This window comes from Alligator sinensis, unplaced genomic scaffold (genome assembly GCF_000455745.1).
Source record: "Alligator sinensis unplaced genomic scaffold, ASM45574v1 scaffold223_1, whole genome shotgun sequence".
In the NCBI taxonomy this organism is placed as follows: Eukaryota; Metazoa; Chordata; order Crocodylia; family Alligatoridae; genus Alligator; species Alligator sinensis.
The window spans coordinates 2785131-2804427 of NW_005841936.1; the positions used below are offsets into that span (position 1 = coordinate 2785131).

At 38.5% G+C, this 19297-nt stretch overlaps 1 protein-coding gene across 1 annotated transcript in view; it reads left to right on the forward strand.

Moving 5' to 3' along the window:
• MCTP1 (multiple C2 and transmembrane domain containing 1) overlaps positions 1-19297 on the forward strand; it is a 365001-nt gene that overhangs the window by 220096 nt on the left and 125608 nt on the right. The window contains exon 15 of the mRNA XM_025199103.1: positions 2405-2524. Within this exon, the coding sequence (XP_025054888.1) occupies positions 2405-2524 (120 nt within the window). The remainder of the gene's footprint in view (positions 1-2404; positions 2525-19297) is intronic.

Below are 19297 nucleotides of genomic sequence, written 5' to 3' on the forward strand. Positions count from 1 at the left end.
AAAGCAGTTTCTGGAGCTGCATTTTTTCACCATTATTACAGCAAACAAACAAGAAGGCCTTTTATTCAAGAATTGCTGTTCTCTCCCTACTTTCATAACAGAAAATGACTGTTATTATACTTGCTTGCAGATGGCAAAGGCAATAACTTTAAATACCCTCTTTTGGTTTTAGAATATTTGCTTACAGTACAGCCTATAAAAGAAAAAAAAAACTATTTAAAAATTAAAAAGAGAGCACTTCATTAATGATTGCTATAGTAACATTTTAAAATATCCATGTTACCTGATGATTGGTGGGTTCTTCTTTAAAAGTAAAGTGTTTATCCAAAACCCAAATTAATTATGATGGCTACCTTAAGATAATAATGATGCCTAATATATCAGTAATTTAAAGAGTTTTCTCCCTGGATTGAAATCTTTTCCTCCTTGTAACTTAGTTGGTACAAATAAATATGAAGAATTCTTCTTGTTAAGATTATTGTATTAAACCTTTAGAACTAATGGTAACTGAAAAGACCACTATCACAGTCTATAGCCAACAGGGAAAAAATGGATATATGAAGTATCTTGGTTTGTTTAGAGCAATAATTTGGTATTGTTTGCAGATAATATCTCACAACACACATTTACAAGCAAAGGCCAAGATTTTCAAACTGTTGAAGTCAGAGAGATAGTGAATGTTAGTCATCCCTGACAAATCACACTACTTAGTTAAATATTGATGGCTGAGCCTAAAAGTAGGTACACACTACTGAAAGCATTTAGTAAAATTCCAAAAGCTCGATAACTAAATGATACTTAAATCCTTGCGCATGATTTTTTCATATTTTTAATACACACCTTGAATTGGGATAAATGCAACAGTTTGTATATATTTCAGACTTATAAACATTAGAATTAAATTCAGCATGTGATAAACTGACTTCTGTAACTGCTGAGATTCCTTTGCCCCTCCTATTTTCCAATACATAGTAGTATTCTAAATCTACATCTAAACAATTTGGCGGATTTAACATGTCTATGCTGCATTGAATCATCCTGAGGAACATCACCATGAAAAGCCCACACTGCCCACCCACTTTTCTCCACATCCTGAGTGTTAACAGGATGTAATTTAGCTACTGTTAGAGCAGTGGTGGGCATGCCCAGTACTGCTGTTATAGCATGACTGACACTAAGAGTCTGGGTATGCTGTGGGCAGGGCATATGCCAGACAGCAGCTATGTGACATTCTTTTGGCACTTAAGCTAGGCACAAAGATTCAAAAAGCCTGAGCCTGAATTGATTCAATCTTTGCAGTTTGTCTAACCTTGCTAGGCTGAACCAGTTTGCAAGTGCACAGACATTCCCTCTGGACTGAGAAAATGCAGGCACATGGCTCAGGCTAGAAACTGGGGGGTACTAGAGCAACCCTCTTCCCTTCTATAAAGCTGAGCTGGGGGGGGGGCATGGCCAGGCCCTGGCAAGATACTCTGATTAGGGAGGGGTCCCCCCACCCTCGCTGCTCCTGAACGGAGAGGGAGCCAGAGGCAGTTGATAACACAGCATTTAGCACCCCATCAAGAATAAAAAGCCTCTTTCATTAATTCAAGCTCTTCTTAAACAACTTTTTCCAAGGAAGGAACGGAGGGACTTTACCAACTAACCTGTTGATTAGCTCCAAAAATCCTTTAGCAGACAGTATCCTGTCTGTCTTTGTCCTGTCTGCCTTACACAGACACTTCTCAGCATTACTTAGCATACCACATGCTAAGTACAGTCCCTGCTGTAGGAAAGGGGAGGGGGAAATCCCTACTTGAGCAGGGAGTTCTCAGGTAGGGATTCCCTACTTGAGAATAGGGGGAAGCTAGGCAGACACTGCTGTGCCTACCATCTCTGCCTGAGCTCCACCTAGGGAGCAGAGGGGAGGGGCCAGCCCTGCTCTGGAGCAGAAAGCCCCACCCAGGGCTGCAAAGCATTTGGGGTGCTGGGGGACTCTGGTTTAAGTTAAACCAGGAATGGGTCTGGTACAGACATTGCATAAACCAGTTTACCAAAATCAGTTGAGTCTGCTACTACATTCAACCAAGTTTATCTCGAACCAGTTTCAGCCATTTTAAAGCTGGTTTATATGCACTGAACATCTGTTCTGCTACAGGTTTAAATCAGTTTATGATCACTTAAACTGATTTATGTGTATATCTATCCTTAGCCTTAGTGTTTTTAAAGCTGGAGCAAGTTCACAAGGCATATTTTCATGGCCTCATTCATAATCACAGTCCAGCCTGGTATAGAGATGGCCACTCTTTCAATTTTACTAACTTGCTTTAACCCAAGTGAGTATGAATATATTCTAAGCTGTCTTGATAGTGTGAAGTTGTGTGAGGTCTTGTTTTTCCTGACAATATTTTCATCTTTCCCACAGCTGCTACTAAGAAACTTCATCCGCATGAAGCGTTGTGTCATGGTTCTTATAAATGCCGCCTACTATGTAAACAGTTGCTTTGACTGGGATTCACCCCCAAGGAGTCTTGCTGCTTTTGTGGTATGATCATCTTGTAATATTTCTCATCATTTTTGGTCAAGGTGGTTTGTTTGGTTGGGTATAATGTTCCTGTTATCATCCAGTCTTCAAAATGGCTGTATGGCCTTGGCTTTCCTCCAGGCTGAAATTCAACCTGTTTTTTATATGTACTTTTTATTTAAATTCTAAAAACAGAATTAAGTTTAAAAGTTCATGGGTTCAAGAAAGAAAATGTTTGCCTGGTGGATATGTGTATAAATACGATGGAGCAAAACCAGAATTTGCTAACAATTCATTTTTGCCTTGCATAAGTAGTTCTTTTGACACCAGTATTATCAATTTGCAGGGCTTGGCACAATATCTGTCTCTTTTTTTTCAATATTTTTTGTACTTTAAAATTAAAGTTGTTTAAAATACAGACCTCTGAGGGAAAACCCTTTGTACAGATGTTTGGTACACATTATTAACATGGCATTTATGTTATGAGGGGAATCAGATCTTTCACTTGCTAAATAAATATTATATTTGAAAGTTTGTTTATAAAAATGTGAGTAGCCCTAGACCAAAACAGTTACTTCTCAGAGAAAATGTAATTGTCTGCTGTAAATATTCTTTTTTAGTCCCTAAATTCTGGCTCCAGGTTGCATCTTGTGGTCCCATGAAACTCTAATTGCACCCCAAACATTATTTTTGTTAAGGTTTGCACACTTGATATAAAATATAGAAAATATAGAGTTAAAACTCTGTGTCCTTTTAGTAAATTCTGTGCACTTTATGTTGTTGCTTTATAATGACATGAGCTTCAAACCCACAGCCAAATTTGTCACTTGGATTTTGCCAGTTGGACATCCAGATTGTCAGGGTGGGAGCGGATGTACACACACAACTTTGGGCAGACTCGGAAACTGACTGTCGTATCTCACAAGTGGGAAGAGCTGTCTGGGTTGTCTTGGAGCTGCACTGAATCACTACGCCTAGGCAGGGATCCTTTTGTACTGTGTCTGGCGTTTAAAGCAGTTGTCTTCTAACAGGGGGTACTGTACCACTACCTAGCCACCATTGGGAGGCAAATACTTGCCCTGTTGCAGCTTCTGTGAATGTGAAAGGGTTGTATATGACACCCTCTGTGCACACAGATATGAACATTACACAAAGAATGAGTATGAACTGTGAACATCTCAGTTTTTGACTAATGCTGTTGTCTACAATAATATAAATATATCTTCTAGGCCTTAATTTAAAAGGACGATAAACTTCTCTCCCTGTTTCTCAGTTTAGATGATAAAAACTCTGTTATGATAGTGCTTGTTTCTCTGTAAGGTCACATTTTCACGTTAGCACTGCTATTCAAATCAGTAAATGTTCAGCTGTCCAAATCTCCTTTCACTGCAGACATGGAAATCCTTTTTAATGTCAATAGGATATGGGGAAATGTATGGCAAGCATGGTCGTTTCTATCTTGTGGTCCACTGCTGTCACCATGAAGAAAGTTGTGTCACCATTTATCTTAATAGAACATGACCAGAAGCCACCTTAACAAGCAGTTCCGAATAGATAAATGCAGACCTTTTATTTTGGTGCCATAGCAAATATCCTTTTTACACTAGTTATAGTACATTGTAGTAGAAACATTTCTGGTTATAGAAAAATATACTTGTTTTTCTTCCCCCACATAACAGACCATGTTTTTTTATAACAGTTACTTTAAGAACTGGCATTGATCTACTGCATCTATTTCAGTACTGTATCTTTAAAACTATTTCTGTCCTGCCCTACATCATAGGGTTCTACTTATGGTTACTATTTTCAAGTCTCTCTTTCCAAGGAGCATGTCTCAACAGATATTTTAAAGACTTTTTTTTCTGCTTCCTGTGTTGTAAAAGATGTATATAACTGTACCTCTAGTTAAATAGACATTTGTTACTTAAACAATATCTCTGAGAATTTAGCAAGGAATTTAACAAGGATTAGTGGAGATTGTGATTCAAAGTTGTAGCTGGAATTTCATAGCTTCCCCACATCCCTGTAAAATTCAATACTGTCTTGTGGAAGTGTGGTTATGGGAAGATGTAAGACTAAATCATTTTAAAAGGTGGGGGAGGATGGTGAATCTACTGATTGGCAGCAAGTGTCAACTGGTCCTCCACAGCAGTTTTGTCTGCCCATTCCTATACCACTGTACTGAAGTTAATTTGCTGTACCTTTAAAGTGAAATGAAAAAGAATGAGGAGCCCAATGCTGAGCTGGACAGAATGAAGTGCCTGAAGGGTCACCCTGGTGGTCTCAGGGCACCCCCCAAATTTATAACAACATTGAAGGCATGGCAAGTGAGAGTGATGGAGGTGACTGATGAAGTGTCCAGAATGCCTAATAATCTCAGTGAGATGCTAGACCACACAAAGCACCTAAGGGGAACAGAAGCCTGTTACAGAGACCAATAAACAACATTTTATAAATTAACTTTAAAATTAACCATTCAGTCTTCTAAAAGGACTGGAAGACATAGGCTTCTACATTAAGCCATGTCTAATATACAGTAGTAAAATAAGGGTTTCAGGCAGTTTTACAAAATGAAAAACTGATTTTTTTCCCAAATCATCAAAATCCTTGAATAGTTTGTTTGACTGATCAAAATTTATGATAAATCCCAAATTCCCGTTCTTCCTGTCTCACTCTAATCCCTCCTTCTAGATATGCTCACATGCACATGATGATAGAATACTGTAGAAAAAAATATTCTAAAATCAGTGAAGAAAGGAATACAAGGGAGTCACAGCTTCAGGTGTGATGAGAAAATCTTTCCATATCAGATGATCTACACACTACTGAAAAGGGGGCTTTATAATGAAAACACAAACAGACCTTTTAAATGTATACGGTAATGCTATTTTACGTTAGTTATTTACTCACGGTTTCTTATACATTCAAATGTTCACTGATGCTCTTTTCAAAGTTAGTAGGTTTAGTGGTACAGTTTTTGACTTCGGGAATCATAGCAGTCATCTTAGGCTATGCCTCTACAGTAAACTTACCATCCTCATCACACTGTGCTGTTCCAGGTGAGTTTCCTCCTTCTGTATAGCACTTGGGACAGCTAATTAGTCCATTTGGGCTAATTAGCTCACCCTGGTACATATGTAGTTGTAGCTATACAGCTTGTTTTTTAAGAAGTTCACCCAGAGCAACACAGCATTCTTCAGAACTTCCTCAATGTGATGTTGAATTTATCAGATAAACCTACCCCAAGCTATGTCTACACAGGGCCCATTTACATGTGCATGAATGTGCCATTGCTACTGTGCTTTAAGTTTAGTACCTCTAATATAACTAACTAATTGCACAGTAGCCGGCACTACTGCACAGTAGCAAAGGCACACGGTCTTTTCATGATGCTTAATGCTCAGTAGACTAATTCTATGGCGCATTAACCTACTGCACATTAAGCATCTCATGGAGATGTGCCTATAGAGACTAGAAACTTTAAAGTATTTCAGAATGCTTTTGTCCCAAAACTGGGTTGCCTGTTGAACTTCAAAGTCCAGTGAAATGCTAAAAAATTGTCAACCTGGGGTTCCGAGTTAATTTTTTCTCACGGATTTCCAGACCTTCTGGAAGACAAGTGTGGGGACTTTCTAGCTTATACATTGCCTGTACAAAAAAAACTCTAAAAGTCTGTTGCACTTTCAAAATACCATGATCTTCAACGGGAATTTTCCATGAATAACGCCTTCAGTATCTGCTCAATTTTTACTTTATTTTTTTTACTGTGGCTCAATAAATCACAATAAATATAAAAGTTTGAGAAGCATCATATTATTACTACATAAATACATTTTTTGAATGAAAGCTTTTATATTATTGTGTCATTTACTTTAGTAGGATATTCTCAAGAAAATCCTGCTTCTGTGTTAGCAGTTCATGGAACATAAATTGTATGATGAGAATGACCTGACTTTGAATCTAAAATATAGTAGAATTGCTATGCTGACAATATCTTTTTGTCAGACTATCTTCCTCGTATGTTTTCTTTGCCAACTGTTAATTAAAAGAAATAAATAGCAACAATATTCAATTAATATCAAAATTGTAAAACAGTCCTATTAAATCTTCAGTGGCTCTATTTTGCCAAGATATTGGTCACAGATAGAAAATGTGATCTTTTTTAATAGTTATGATACTCTTAACACCTAGGCAAAAAAGAAATGAGTATAATACAAAGGGGGAGCCTTCACTTTAAATTTGATTGCTTTCCTTTAGGTAAGACAAATACTTAACATCATCTCAACATATTTTTCTTCTTAATAATTAATTAATCAATAATTAATATGGTATTTAAGTGCATACATTTGTACTGTTATATAATATGCACAAGTGGCAAGATTTCTCTTTGGACTCATCTTCTGTAGGCACTGAAATGTCTACTAAATTGAGTCTAATTTCCATCAGACTCTTGACCAGACATTTGTGTTCTTGTGGATGTCAGTGGGTGCAGCATGGGGGGAAAAAGTGTATACTCTCTCTTTCCAGTACTGTCATTTCTCACTGTAATGAGTGCAAAAATAATTGGACAACTGAGCTATCAGTAAAAGGACACACTTCAATGTGAGTCAGTGAATTATTTTACAGGACAAACTTTAATCTTTAAATGTGATTGTAGATAATTTGTGCTACCATCTGTCCATTTGGAATTCTTTTAGCCTTTTCAGTCGTTATACAGTAAGTGTTGCCGTGTTTAACATTAACATTTGATATTTTACACATTTAATTTCTGTACTGCTGCATGGTCCTTGGGGAGCTGTGCTCTAGTGCTACATGAGAGAGACAAAGTATTGATCAGTTAACATTTCAGCTACATTTATGTATGTCGCAAAATTAATGAAAATGCCAGACAAAAATGTCAGAGTGCACAAAAAGGTAGAATTTAAATTTGGTAGTTTAATGAAAAGTTTAAGATGTGCATTATCAAAAATGTCCCTTTGCCTTTAAAGTACAATTCATAACAGAATAACTAAAGGAACCACGTATTTTACTTAGAGGAACATTGAACATGAAATATGGAAGAATGTCTAATCTTCAAAGTATTTGGTGTCCCAAAATGGCCTCAGTAAAGCACTTTAATTGCCAGTTTGAATGTATAACCGTTAGTCATAAAATAAACTTGTTTCCTTTCTCATTTGGAAGAAAGGCAGTGCCACTGCACAACCACCCCCCCATACTTCTCAGTACACGGTCAAAAGAAAGCTTTCTATGCACATATCCTTCTCCTTATTCTTTCTCTTCACACTGTTTGTTTATATGTGAGAAGGGAAATTGTTCTTTTATGGACTTCTAAATAGTAAATAAATGAGTCAGTTCCACCAGGTCATTATTCAGATATAACTCAGCTTTGCTTAATTTTCCAGTGGAAATGGCACAGTGACATCTTTAGAGAAGGCCTTTTAATACTCTTGGACACCAGCAATTTTTGGAAGTGATAGGATACTAAAGAAAAGATATTAAAAGAAAGAGAGGAAAAGTAGAGCTGGGATTTAGATATCACAGGCAATGAAAAATTAGAAGAAAATATGTCATCTCAGTTGACACCGTTAGTTGGTTGAGCCCCTCTCTCCCCCGCCCCTCCAAAAGAGAAAAATGCCCTGTACAGTATTTTCAGCGGATGGTTTTGTAAAAGGAAAGAGAGTGGTATATCTTGAAAGAGAGTGGTGTGCCTTGGTATCAGAAGAGACATGACATGTTGGTCTGTGGAATTTGCCTATATTCGTCTCTGTCACTTCCACTTTATAAGTGTAGCCTAGTCAGAAGGCTGTGGCTGTATTTAGGCTCTGTTGATATTTCTAGTATTATCCTATTTTTGCAAGGCTAATACAGAAATATCTTCAACTCATTTTTTCTAAATCTGAGTACATAAATCTTCGAGGTCAGTTATACATTATTTGTGGAAAAAATATTCCTGGTTTGACACACAGTTCTGAAGATCAGCTTTTCCCTTACCAATCTTCTGTCCAAAAACAGACTGAAGGGAAACAGGGTCAAGATTGTGAATAATACAACCTTCACTAACCTAAGTAACTGCACATTTTTTCCTGTTGCTGACTGAGCTTTCAGCCTTGGTCTGCAAAACCTAAAGGATGTGGCAGTGACAAAGCCAAATGCTGGATTTATTTATTGTGGTGCATACACGCATGTCCAGCAGCCTCAGCTCTGTCAGTTTCATTCTTGCCACCAGCAAAGAAAATATCATATACTAGGCTGTTGCTCCTGCCTCTTCACTAAAGCAAGGCAGCTAAATCCTGTCCCTGATTTTAGAGGTTAAGAGGATCCAACAGAAGTGCTATGTTACTGAAATCGAGGCAGCATGTTAGAGTTGTGTGTAGTGCTTACCTTTACATTGGCCTAGGTGCTGAGGAGTGGAATGGGTGAGGAACAGAGACCAGACTACGGCCATCCGTCAGTCATTCTCATCACTAGAGTACCAGCATCCCAGCTAAAGTAGAAATTGCAACCTTGAGGGATGGTTCTGCTGCCATTCCTTGACTAGAAGGAATTCTTTCACTCCAGGCTATGGTGGATATTCCCAGCTCATAGCCTGTCCAGGACAGCCTACCCTAACTTCTACCACATTACACATTTGCATGCTTCTAGTCCAAGCAGAGTTGGTACGGCATTTCTGACCTTAAATCTACTGAGTAATATTTTATTTTCTATTTCTTAATATTGTACCTATTTCATTCCCTACAGAAAAAGGAATTGTCGGTGGGGAATGCACTAATTTTGTATCTAAATTCTGCCCCATTGGAAACACATCAAAATGCTTAACCTCACAATGCTTTCGTGATGGAGGAAAATAATATTCTCATTTTACAAATTGGGAGGTACTGAGAGACTTGTGTAGCATCATGTAGGAAGTCTGTGGTAGAACAGCAACTGGAACATAAATCTCCTAATTCTAAGTTATTGCCCTTTTTCTCTGTGCTATTCTTCCTGCTAATTGGAAACTTAGCAACTCACCATGAACCTTGCTTCTGGCCTGGACTTGCTGTATAGACTTTGGCAAATCACATAAATTGCCTTTTTCAGTTTATATGTGGGGGGTAATAATATTTTACAGCTCTGTGAGGCAGAGAATTGTGTAGAGCTTAGTTATATACACAAGATTCTTACATAACAATTTAAGATATTGTACAATCCATACATACACTTCAATTTAAGGGAGCTTCCAACAAATAATACAAGACAAAACTGGTAGTGGTAATGAGAGAATTTCAGTGGTGGGATACAGAAGCTATAGGACGTGAACACTATGGGAAGCATTAAGGATTTTGAGTATGCCGAGTTTCCTAGGTTTTAAAACCTTTAGTGCTATTTTAACATCATTTTTGCACATAAATAATATCTTAAAGTATAGTATCATAGGTTTGTAAAGTGAGTTTACTTCTCAGACAGAATACCTTGGAAACAAACAGGGCTAGACCTTTAACTGAATCAAAGCTATGTTCAGTGTATAGCATGAGAATGGGCTTCAGCTCATCATTTATACCACCATTCCTCTTTCCTGATTTTGAAAGTGGCTGAGGGCTGTTCCTTTCTCCATGTTACTTAGAACTTTTTTAAAACAATACCCAGTTGCAACAGCCCAAGGGGACCAGTCTTCTATAGTAGAGATTGCAGCAGTACATCAGGGCTTTAGCTGTGCCCCTAGTTCTTCCTGGCATGCCTTGAAGCTGAAGCTAGTATAGGCTATGTCATTATGGCCAACTCTGTATCTCCTGAAAATTCCCCTAACCAATAACTTGTCATGTGGCTGCTTTAGCTGACTAAGTACCTCTACCTCATTCTGAATGATAGCTGCTGATGCATCACAGGATGTCTAAAACCTACCAGCTTAAACAATGTTTACCTGATGCTTGGCATCACTTCGCCTGACATAGAAGAGCAATGGCCAGCAGGTTAGAACAATCAAGACAAACTGAAGATGTGAGACACCTGCTATATGACTACCCCACAGCACACAAATGTCATGCAGGAGATTCCTTACCAGCACCCAGCCTCTCAATGCCACAGCCAAAGAGACACAACTACAGATATGGAATGAGAGGCTGAAGCAAAAAAAGTGGACATTCCAGCAGCCAATTCCTTGCCACCAGGGGGTGACAAACTATGGTAAAGTTGGTGATGCCTCAACCACCTATGTACCAGAGTTGGATACTCCAAGAAACTAATGAGGAAGTGGGGCTATACCACAACACCTGCTACAATGCCTGCTGCTTGCAGATACATGTACAATGAAAGATCTCACAAAGTACAATAAATTAACACAAACATGTGTAACAAAATGGTCAAATATGATGTAGAGACACAAGAAGAAGAAGACTTCTAACCTGCTCTGCACTATAGCAAGAATGAGGTACTGTGTATCTCTAGGTCTAAAGGAGCACAGGCAGGAGTACTTAATCCTTTCTCACACTGACCTACCAAATAATTTAAATATCAGTTGAAGAGAGAATTCTAGATCTGAGAGAACAGTTCTGATAGCAGTGACATTGAATTTTAATAATTATTGACTAATGTCATTCTATCGGGAAAGTGTCTTTATAAACAACCATCATTATTTTGCCATCAGGTCCTACCAGTTTCCATTTTACATTCTTTCTGGAAGTGATGGTCATTTCAACAGTCATTATTTCAGATTGCATATATGGGTGGAATGAAAAATATCTTAAATTGTTCATTTTATTCCAGTTATGAAATTTAAAACAAAATACATTAAACCAGTGGCAGTCAGCCTTTCTGGACCCTCCCTGAGTGCCACTCTTATCCTCTTCCTCTGCCCAATCTGCTTCTCTGCTTTCTTCTCCTCTGCTTTCCTATGTGCCCTGTCTGATTTTTTGCTTTGCTTTGCTTCTTCCTATCCTATTTGCTGCTGTGTGGCTTGTCCCCTCCCTCATCTGCCACGTGTCACACACGGAGGTTGTCAAAGACAGTTGTGGCACTTGCACCACAGTTTGGTCACATCTGCATTAAATGATGTTACACAGAGTATTTCACTTTTTTTTTAGTACAGCAACAGTAAGTATTAGAGCAATTTGCATGAGTAGAAGGAGTATTTGTACTGTTGATTTATTGGAACTTTCTGTACTTACACAGTAATGTTTTGCTGAAAGGATAGAATTGTATCTTAGGTAGTAAAAATGTACAGTAGGTACAAAACCAGATGTATATTAATCAGAAAAGGCAAACTAAAGGAAATTAAATACAGAAATTGCCTTTCAAAGCATTGTAAAGGTTTGAAGTTCCAGCACGTCATAAAAGCAAGATGGTCAAAATCAAGGTTACCAACTTTAGCAACTAATCCCCCTCAAGGAATTCTAAATATGCTTATGTCTACATGGTGTCCCTATATGAGATGGGAGATGATATTTTAGCCACAAAACTTGGCCATGAGGAAAAGAATGAATTCTGTAGAATTCACTCTGAATTTGCAGAGTTTTATTGGATCCAATATTTCTATTATTGTTTTAATATACTTTTCATATAAATAATATAAATGTTTTCTCCTGCTCATCCTGTGGTTTATTATTTGTTTTGACATATACAACATAAATTGGAATCCAGTACACACAATAATAATCAAAGAACTTGAATGCTAATCAGAGGAAAGCCCTTTCATCTTTTCTAATCTATGAAATCATGATTGCAGCACATATTATGTGACTAACAGTCATCCTGTTTAATTGCTTTTATTTATGTTAATACATAAAGCCTCAAGAATACATTAGGTCACCATTGTCCAATTGGTGGCCTGTGGACCATATGCAACTCTTAAGGGGTTAACTTGTGACTCCCCCCTCCCCCGGCTCCTGCTCAGCCAGTCTTACCCCCATTGCTTGGGCTGCAAGAGCAACCAGAGGCTCTGGCTTCTCCTTCCCTCCTCTGGGTTCTGCCTCCTGACCTCACCTCAAGGGGTGGTGCAGTGCAGCAGTGGGGAGCTGATGGTGAATGTGGAGCACATGGTGCAGTCTAGTTTGGGGTCAAGGGATATAGACACAGTGCAGCAGTGAGGAGAGGGATAAATGCACATGGTGCATTGGTGGTAGGCACATTTGTCAGGTGTGTGGCCTGAGGGGGCTGTGGCTTATTCTGGTATGGCTTCGGGGTGTGCGGCCTGCTGCTGGTGCAGCTCATGGGGCATGCAGCCCCTGGCTGCTTGGAAGTTGCACAGCCCCACCTTAGATAACTTGTAGCATTGCTCCTTGAAAATGTGTAATACAGCAAATGTTGCCATTAGGGCTGCACTGATAAAGATTTTCTTGGTCGAAACTGATGATTAACCAACCATATCGGCCAATACCGATCTGATAACTGATATTTAGTAGGGGTGTGCAAAGCAGGCAGTATTCAATTCAGCCCAATTTGGGGGACAGTGATTTGATTCGTTAATTCAGAACACTGTCCCGATTCAATTTGGCTGAATCTGAATATTCAATTCTGATTTGGAGAATCAACAATTCGGCCATAGACACTGCTTTATATGTTTTTTCTACATACCTCGAGGTACCAGGTGTGGCTCATGAATGCTGAGATGGTGGGACAGATGGAGCATCCCATGGGAATGCAGGGGTGTCCCCTGCATGCTTGGCAATCGGCCGTGGACGAATCCCAAGTGCCCCTCTCAGACCCAGAAAGTGAAATACTTCTGGTCCACTTCTGGGTCTGCCACTGAGTGCACGGGGGACCCTCCCCCACAGCGCTCCTGTGGGACGCTCCATCCACCCCACCATCTCAGTGTTCGCAAGCCATGTGTGTGGAAAAACTTACAAAGCTGTGTCTATGGCCGAATTGTCAAATCTCTCCGAATCAATTCAGAGAGTTCTGAATCATTTCGGAGAGATTAATGGGTCTCCTGATTCTATTTGGATTTGGTGATTTGTCTGCTGAATCTCCTTCAAATCGAATCGGTGACCAAAGCTTTGCACAGCCCTAATATTTAGTAACAGCCCAAGACATTTTAAACTGACATAAACCTTTTTTTGTTTGTTTTGCATTTATAACACACACCCCTCCTGCCTGCTCTGGCCCTTGATGAAGAAGGCAAGTGACTGCTTTATTTTCATGCACATTGCCCCCTCATCCACAGCTCCTCCCTGCAGCCCCACTCCCTATGCAGCCTGTGCTGCTGTCCTGGGTGGGCAGGATGGATCCTTGTGCAGACAGCAGTGCTGAGCATGTTTGAACCCCAGAGCACGCCACTGCCTCAGTGCTGCTGGGCCCCACACAGCTGAGCTCCTACAGCCACTGGGGAGAAACAGCTTTTGCAAAGGCATCCAGTGCCCAGTGGAGCAGAATGTCCCACGTGCACAGCCTTACCCCAACCATGCACAGCCCATTTCTGTGGCAGCCCTAGCACTCAGGCCCCTGATAAGTGTGTGGCATTGCAATGTCAGCAGCAACAGCTGGTAACAGTCCCTTTGCTGCTGAGCATGGTGCCCTGTGACCGCTCCCCAGTGCCCCTTCTCCATTCCTCTCCTGCTACTTACCAGGACCTGTAGTCTGCTGCAGGCTTGGGCCAGTGGTGGGGCACAGATACCAGACTATGCTTGCCAGGGTGCTCCGGGCATGCGGCCATAATTATCAGCTGCAACAACTAAAAAATGCCAGTAGCTGATAATGTCATTTCTCCTCTTATCAGTGCCAGTCCAATAGCCAAATGATATATTGGTCCACCCCTATCTACCACGTTTAGTTGAAACAGATATCATTGGGTAAGAGTAGTGCCCCCAGTTCCGGTGGTGGCAGGATTAGAAAAACTTACTTTAGCTTTGGAGACGATCAGAGGCTAAGCACTGATGAAGGCATTACTGGTCAGAAGTTAAGAGAACTGACAAGGAGTAGGTGTATTAGTACATTCTCAGTACTTCTAAATAAAGTGGAGACTAGAGTGGAGAAGGTGTTATCCAGGCTTCACTACCTCTCTTTCCTCTACTTTGGCACCAGGTAGACTCTCATGTGTGCAGACAGATGGTAGGGTGATGGATGGTTTTTCCATTTTTGAAATGGCTTGTTCCTTCTTGCTACAAAATTTTCCCCATAACTTTTGACTCTTTTGATTTCTTCTCCTGCGTAAATCAAACTTCTCCTGACAATGTTTTGTTTTATTTGAATTGGAGCAAGCTTAAAATAAAATTATTTCATGCAATTTAAGAAAGTCTCATGTAGCCAGTTTTGATTAAAGATAGGAAAAGGGTGCTATTTTCATTTTTAATTGGATGGACATTTTGAAAAATGATGAAAAACGCTAGAATAGAAAGAACTCCCTTGGTTACCACAATATATGTGTTGCTGTGTTGAGTCTCTTGGTGTCATATGGATGAGTCAATAAAGTGACCTGGTAATTTATGAACATCAAAGGTTTAATTCATTTTTTCTAAATTTGACAGGATTTTAATAGCACATTACTAGCATAATCCTCATTGCACATTTTAGTCATGTTAAAAAGTATTTTTACTATTCCCAAGTGTAGGTTATTTTCCATAACTAAAGGACTAGGATTAAATCTTTTCCATAAGGATAATGGTTATCTTGATGCTTCTCTGAACTATCCATCCATGTTGTTTTCCCCTTTATCTTCAGATTCTCAAGGGCTCCCTTGTGTTGACCCCAAACAGCAGCTGCAGTTCTTGGTGACAAGGCTTCATTAAACAGATTGCAGTCCAAGCAGAATGTTTGCTTAAATTCCTTAATTAAGGGCCAAACTGGTGGTCCAGCAAAGCTGTCCAGGAAAATCCTAGTATTACCTTGTGTTCTCTGTGGCTAGTGGTTGGTGAAGGCTGGGTGTATACTGTCCCCAGTTTTATAGGTTAACATTGTATACTAGCCACAGCTATGTATGGAGCAATAAAGATCCTTTTTATTAGGTAACGTTGCAGGGAACAATATCACCTATGCGATTTTTCAGTATATGAAAACTAGGCTTTTTATCCTGCTTAGAGGAATGTTAGATATTTACAGAGTACTAGGCTTAAGTGATTCACCTCTTCGAAGAAAACAAGCAATTTACAATTGACCTTGAAGTAGAATGGCTGTATTGAGCAAATGGCTATGAGGTCTGAAAGGAATCATTTAATTAGTTTCCTTAATTATTTTACATTTCAAAGCTAAAATTAATACTTTTACATCCTGAAGAAGTTAAAGTCTGTCTCTGCCATCATGGTAAATAAGCCTTTATTCAAAACTAGCAAAACACAGTTTATTTCTATTTCTATTTTATATTTTACTTTTTTTCAGATTAACGTTTGAGTTGAAATAATTGAACTGTCATCAGTTATGCAGTGGAGCTAACTAGGTTTTTAATCAGTAAAATGACTTTGGGTTTGAAAAAATAGGAGGAGGGTGGGATTAATAACAGTAAGCCAAACTAATACATGTGGTACTGTATAGGTTTGCTAGTGGACTGCAAATCCTTAAAGCTTTTATATTTCCACAAATAACATCAGTGGTATTACAGCAATTCCAAAGTTACCAGATACCATCTATTTTCCCAGAGATGGCCATACTATACAGTGTATTCAGTAGTCTGCAAAAGCAAAAAATGGCCTAATTTAGCTTTGCTTATGTGAGATTGGCCCCCCTTTCTCTATCTGTTGTTGAGCTGTTATTAACTGGTATTATGCAAGTGGAACTTCTTGGGCAATTAGTACAGAGCACTGACTGTGCACTAGACATAATTTTTCCTTCCACAACTGCATAGGAGTCATGATTAGGCATGCCTGTATTCTGATTCTAATTGTCTAGCCTTCTTAAGTAGACACTGCTCGTTAATGGACTGACATACACTCTTCCTTACCACATTTAAAACAAAACAAAACAAATAAAGACAATTATTTGTGGTTACACTGCATATATTTTTGTATCCATCACTACAAGGAGTGATCGATTGGAAATATGGTTGGGAAAACCATTTTGAAATGCATTTGAGTCACAATTAACGCATACCACTGTGATACTCCACAGTCAGTAAATCTTTTGAATGGCTTATATCTTTAGAAGCAAAAGCATAAAGTTGAAAGCAAGTCTGTAGTGTAACAACATCCCCCATCAGTAGCATTTACTGAACCTTGGCTTCTTTCTCATATTCCTTGTTTTGCTTTTCAAGAATATGAATATAGGATATATCTCTGCTTTACTCTGCTTTGACAGTCTCCATTCAGTATTTTCCCACTTTTAATTAAATTGTTTGGTTTGAACATTTCTCTCTTTCTGCTGAGGGTTCCTTTCTTTCTTTGGCTCCCACCTTTACAAAGGAGATAGACATTCCTCTGCCTCTCTTTCCTGTAAGGTTTGTTCTCAGCAACTCTTTCCATCTTACTTGTATCAAGGAGGCTCAGGGGGCAGAATTTTGTAAGCCTCCCTCTCTGACCCGTGAAGCTCAGCAGTTCCCATTCCATCATTCTCATTGCCAAGTCCACCAAGTACTTATTCTACTGTAGTGCATATGGCCAAGTAGAGTGAACACCAATTGCAGTGCTTCTCCAACAGTACAGGAAAGCATGAACATCATTTTCTAAGCAGTGGACAGGGGCTTATTTGGGAGGTGGGGGGAGGGCTGTTCTCAAACCCGTTTCTAACAAAAACGCAGGTTCTTAAATTTCCAGAAAGACATATTTATCATAATTTGAAATAACCTAATTCCATAAACCAATTGAATCAATAATATCATGAATACTAGTAATTATTACTGAAGACTTCTTGGGAAAGCATCACTTAATAGTTTCTGAGATACACTATTATATGTCACTGTTTGTCCTTAAAGAACCTGTAGTGCTTGGAGATACTGTATTCATTCAGGATGAATGAAGAATTTAAAAGTAGGCATTTTTAATATTTGCTGCCCTCTTAATTATTACTTGCTTAATGCATGACTGTTAGCACAGGGATTATGAGTTAATAAAAATGTCATAGTATTAGTATATGAAACACAATATAATTTTCCCAAGATAATGATTAACAGCATACGGCCATATTAACAACACTCTTAGCACTCAGTCCCTAAATGCATTTGGTTTTCATCTTTCAGAAAGTAATTTTATACCAGAAATTTAAACTCTAATATATTTTAGAGAGACTTTGTTTCAAAAAGGAGAGCTAGTTAATGTAACATCTTTTAGCTGTCTGAATTTTATATTTTAAATGTTTTGGATTATGTTATATCTATAATAGCATTATAATTTTAAATCAATTTGAATAGTGTTTTGAATGATGGGTATTAACAATCCCCAAAGCAATTTCAGTGAAACATATAAAAGACCTTATTTATGTCATTAGAGTCTATTAGTTAGAACAGTTGAAAAAAATGAAATTAATAAGCTATCAGAGCATTATTACATAATTGTTGTGCTCACAGAGAGAGAGAGTTGCTTTTTTTCCTATCTTAAAGCTTCTTTTGCTTTGTTCCAAATCTGCAGCAGGCTGTTAGTGTGTATCTTTATAACATCAGAATGAGTGAAATACATCTATATAAATTATTGATTCACTTGAGCATACCTCAGTAATTCAGGGCTGAAAACTGGCTGACTATCTAATAAAATTATATAACTGAGCAGACTGAGGTTACTTACCACCGCAACAATTGCCCGCTAAGGGTCAAATGCCCTCTTACCTTTCTACCTGAACACCTGCAAATTGAGCTGAATCCCATTCAGAATTTTAAGAACAGGTTCATTGTCACAAGAAGCAGAGTTTGTTTCTGAGAGAAAATTATGCCAGTTCTACTTCTGAATGAAAGACAAGGCTGTTATTACTCAAGGGATATTAGGCCTCACTGCTTTTTTGAGAAAACAAATTTGCTGTAACTTTATCTGTAATTTAGTACTGAATGGGTGCAAATAGACTCTACATTGTATGGAACAGAAGACAGAAAATAGGGGTTTGTTAAAGCCATAAAAGGGATGTGTAACCATTATATTTCTGAGGGAGGCCTTATCAAAGTCATAGGTTATAAGAAGAAATATTTTGGTTACAGCCTTAGCATTAAACACCTGTTTTGAATTTTACTTAAAAGTAGTATTGAAGAAGGAAGGTTTTTGTCTATAGTGTGCACACGGTGAAATTACACGTTTCCTGAAAGTAAATATGCAGGTTCTCTTTGACTTAGACCCTAGCCAGTCAAGGATTACAATAATAACTTTGCTGAAGTCATTCCTTATGCGGTTGAGGTTAGATTCGGTCATACTTTCTTTTTCTTAGTAACTGGAACAAAGTTCATAGGTTTTGTTCATATTATACTTGTCTCTAGAATAAAATGTTAAAATGTTTAAATGAAGCTTACCCTTTATTGGTTGATTCTTGTCTGCTAATCAGTTGTGAAATAGTAACATTAATCATTCATAAGCTATGTCGTGTTATTCTTGAGAAAATTCAGCCTTTGCAAAGGGTGTCTATGATGGCCAATATAAAAGCCAATCTACTTCAGCCAATGTAATATTTACCAGAGCAATACTCATTTTTACAATAGTGCCGTTTTTCTGTTGAAATGGTAAAAAATCTACAGGGATGTTTTGATTTTTTTAAGGCAATTGGGAAAATTTGTGCTTAATAATTAGCAAATTTAAAGTTAAGAGCTTAAGTGGTTCCTGATCAGCTGGCAGCTGTCATTATTGAGTAACAATGTGGTTAATCCCTTTGACCTCCACTGTCACTCTCAAATACAGGGCATGCCACCTTCAGACATATTCCTCCAATCCACCCTGAGAATAGGGAGAGTCAGACCCCAGGATTGAACCTCAGTCACTTGCTTGGTCA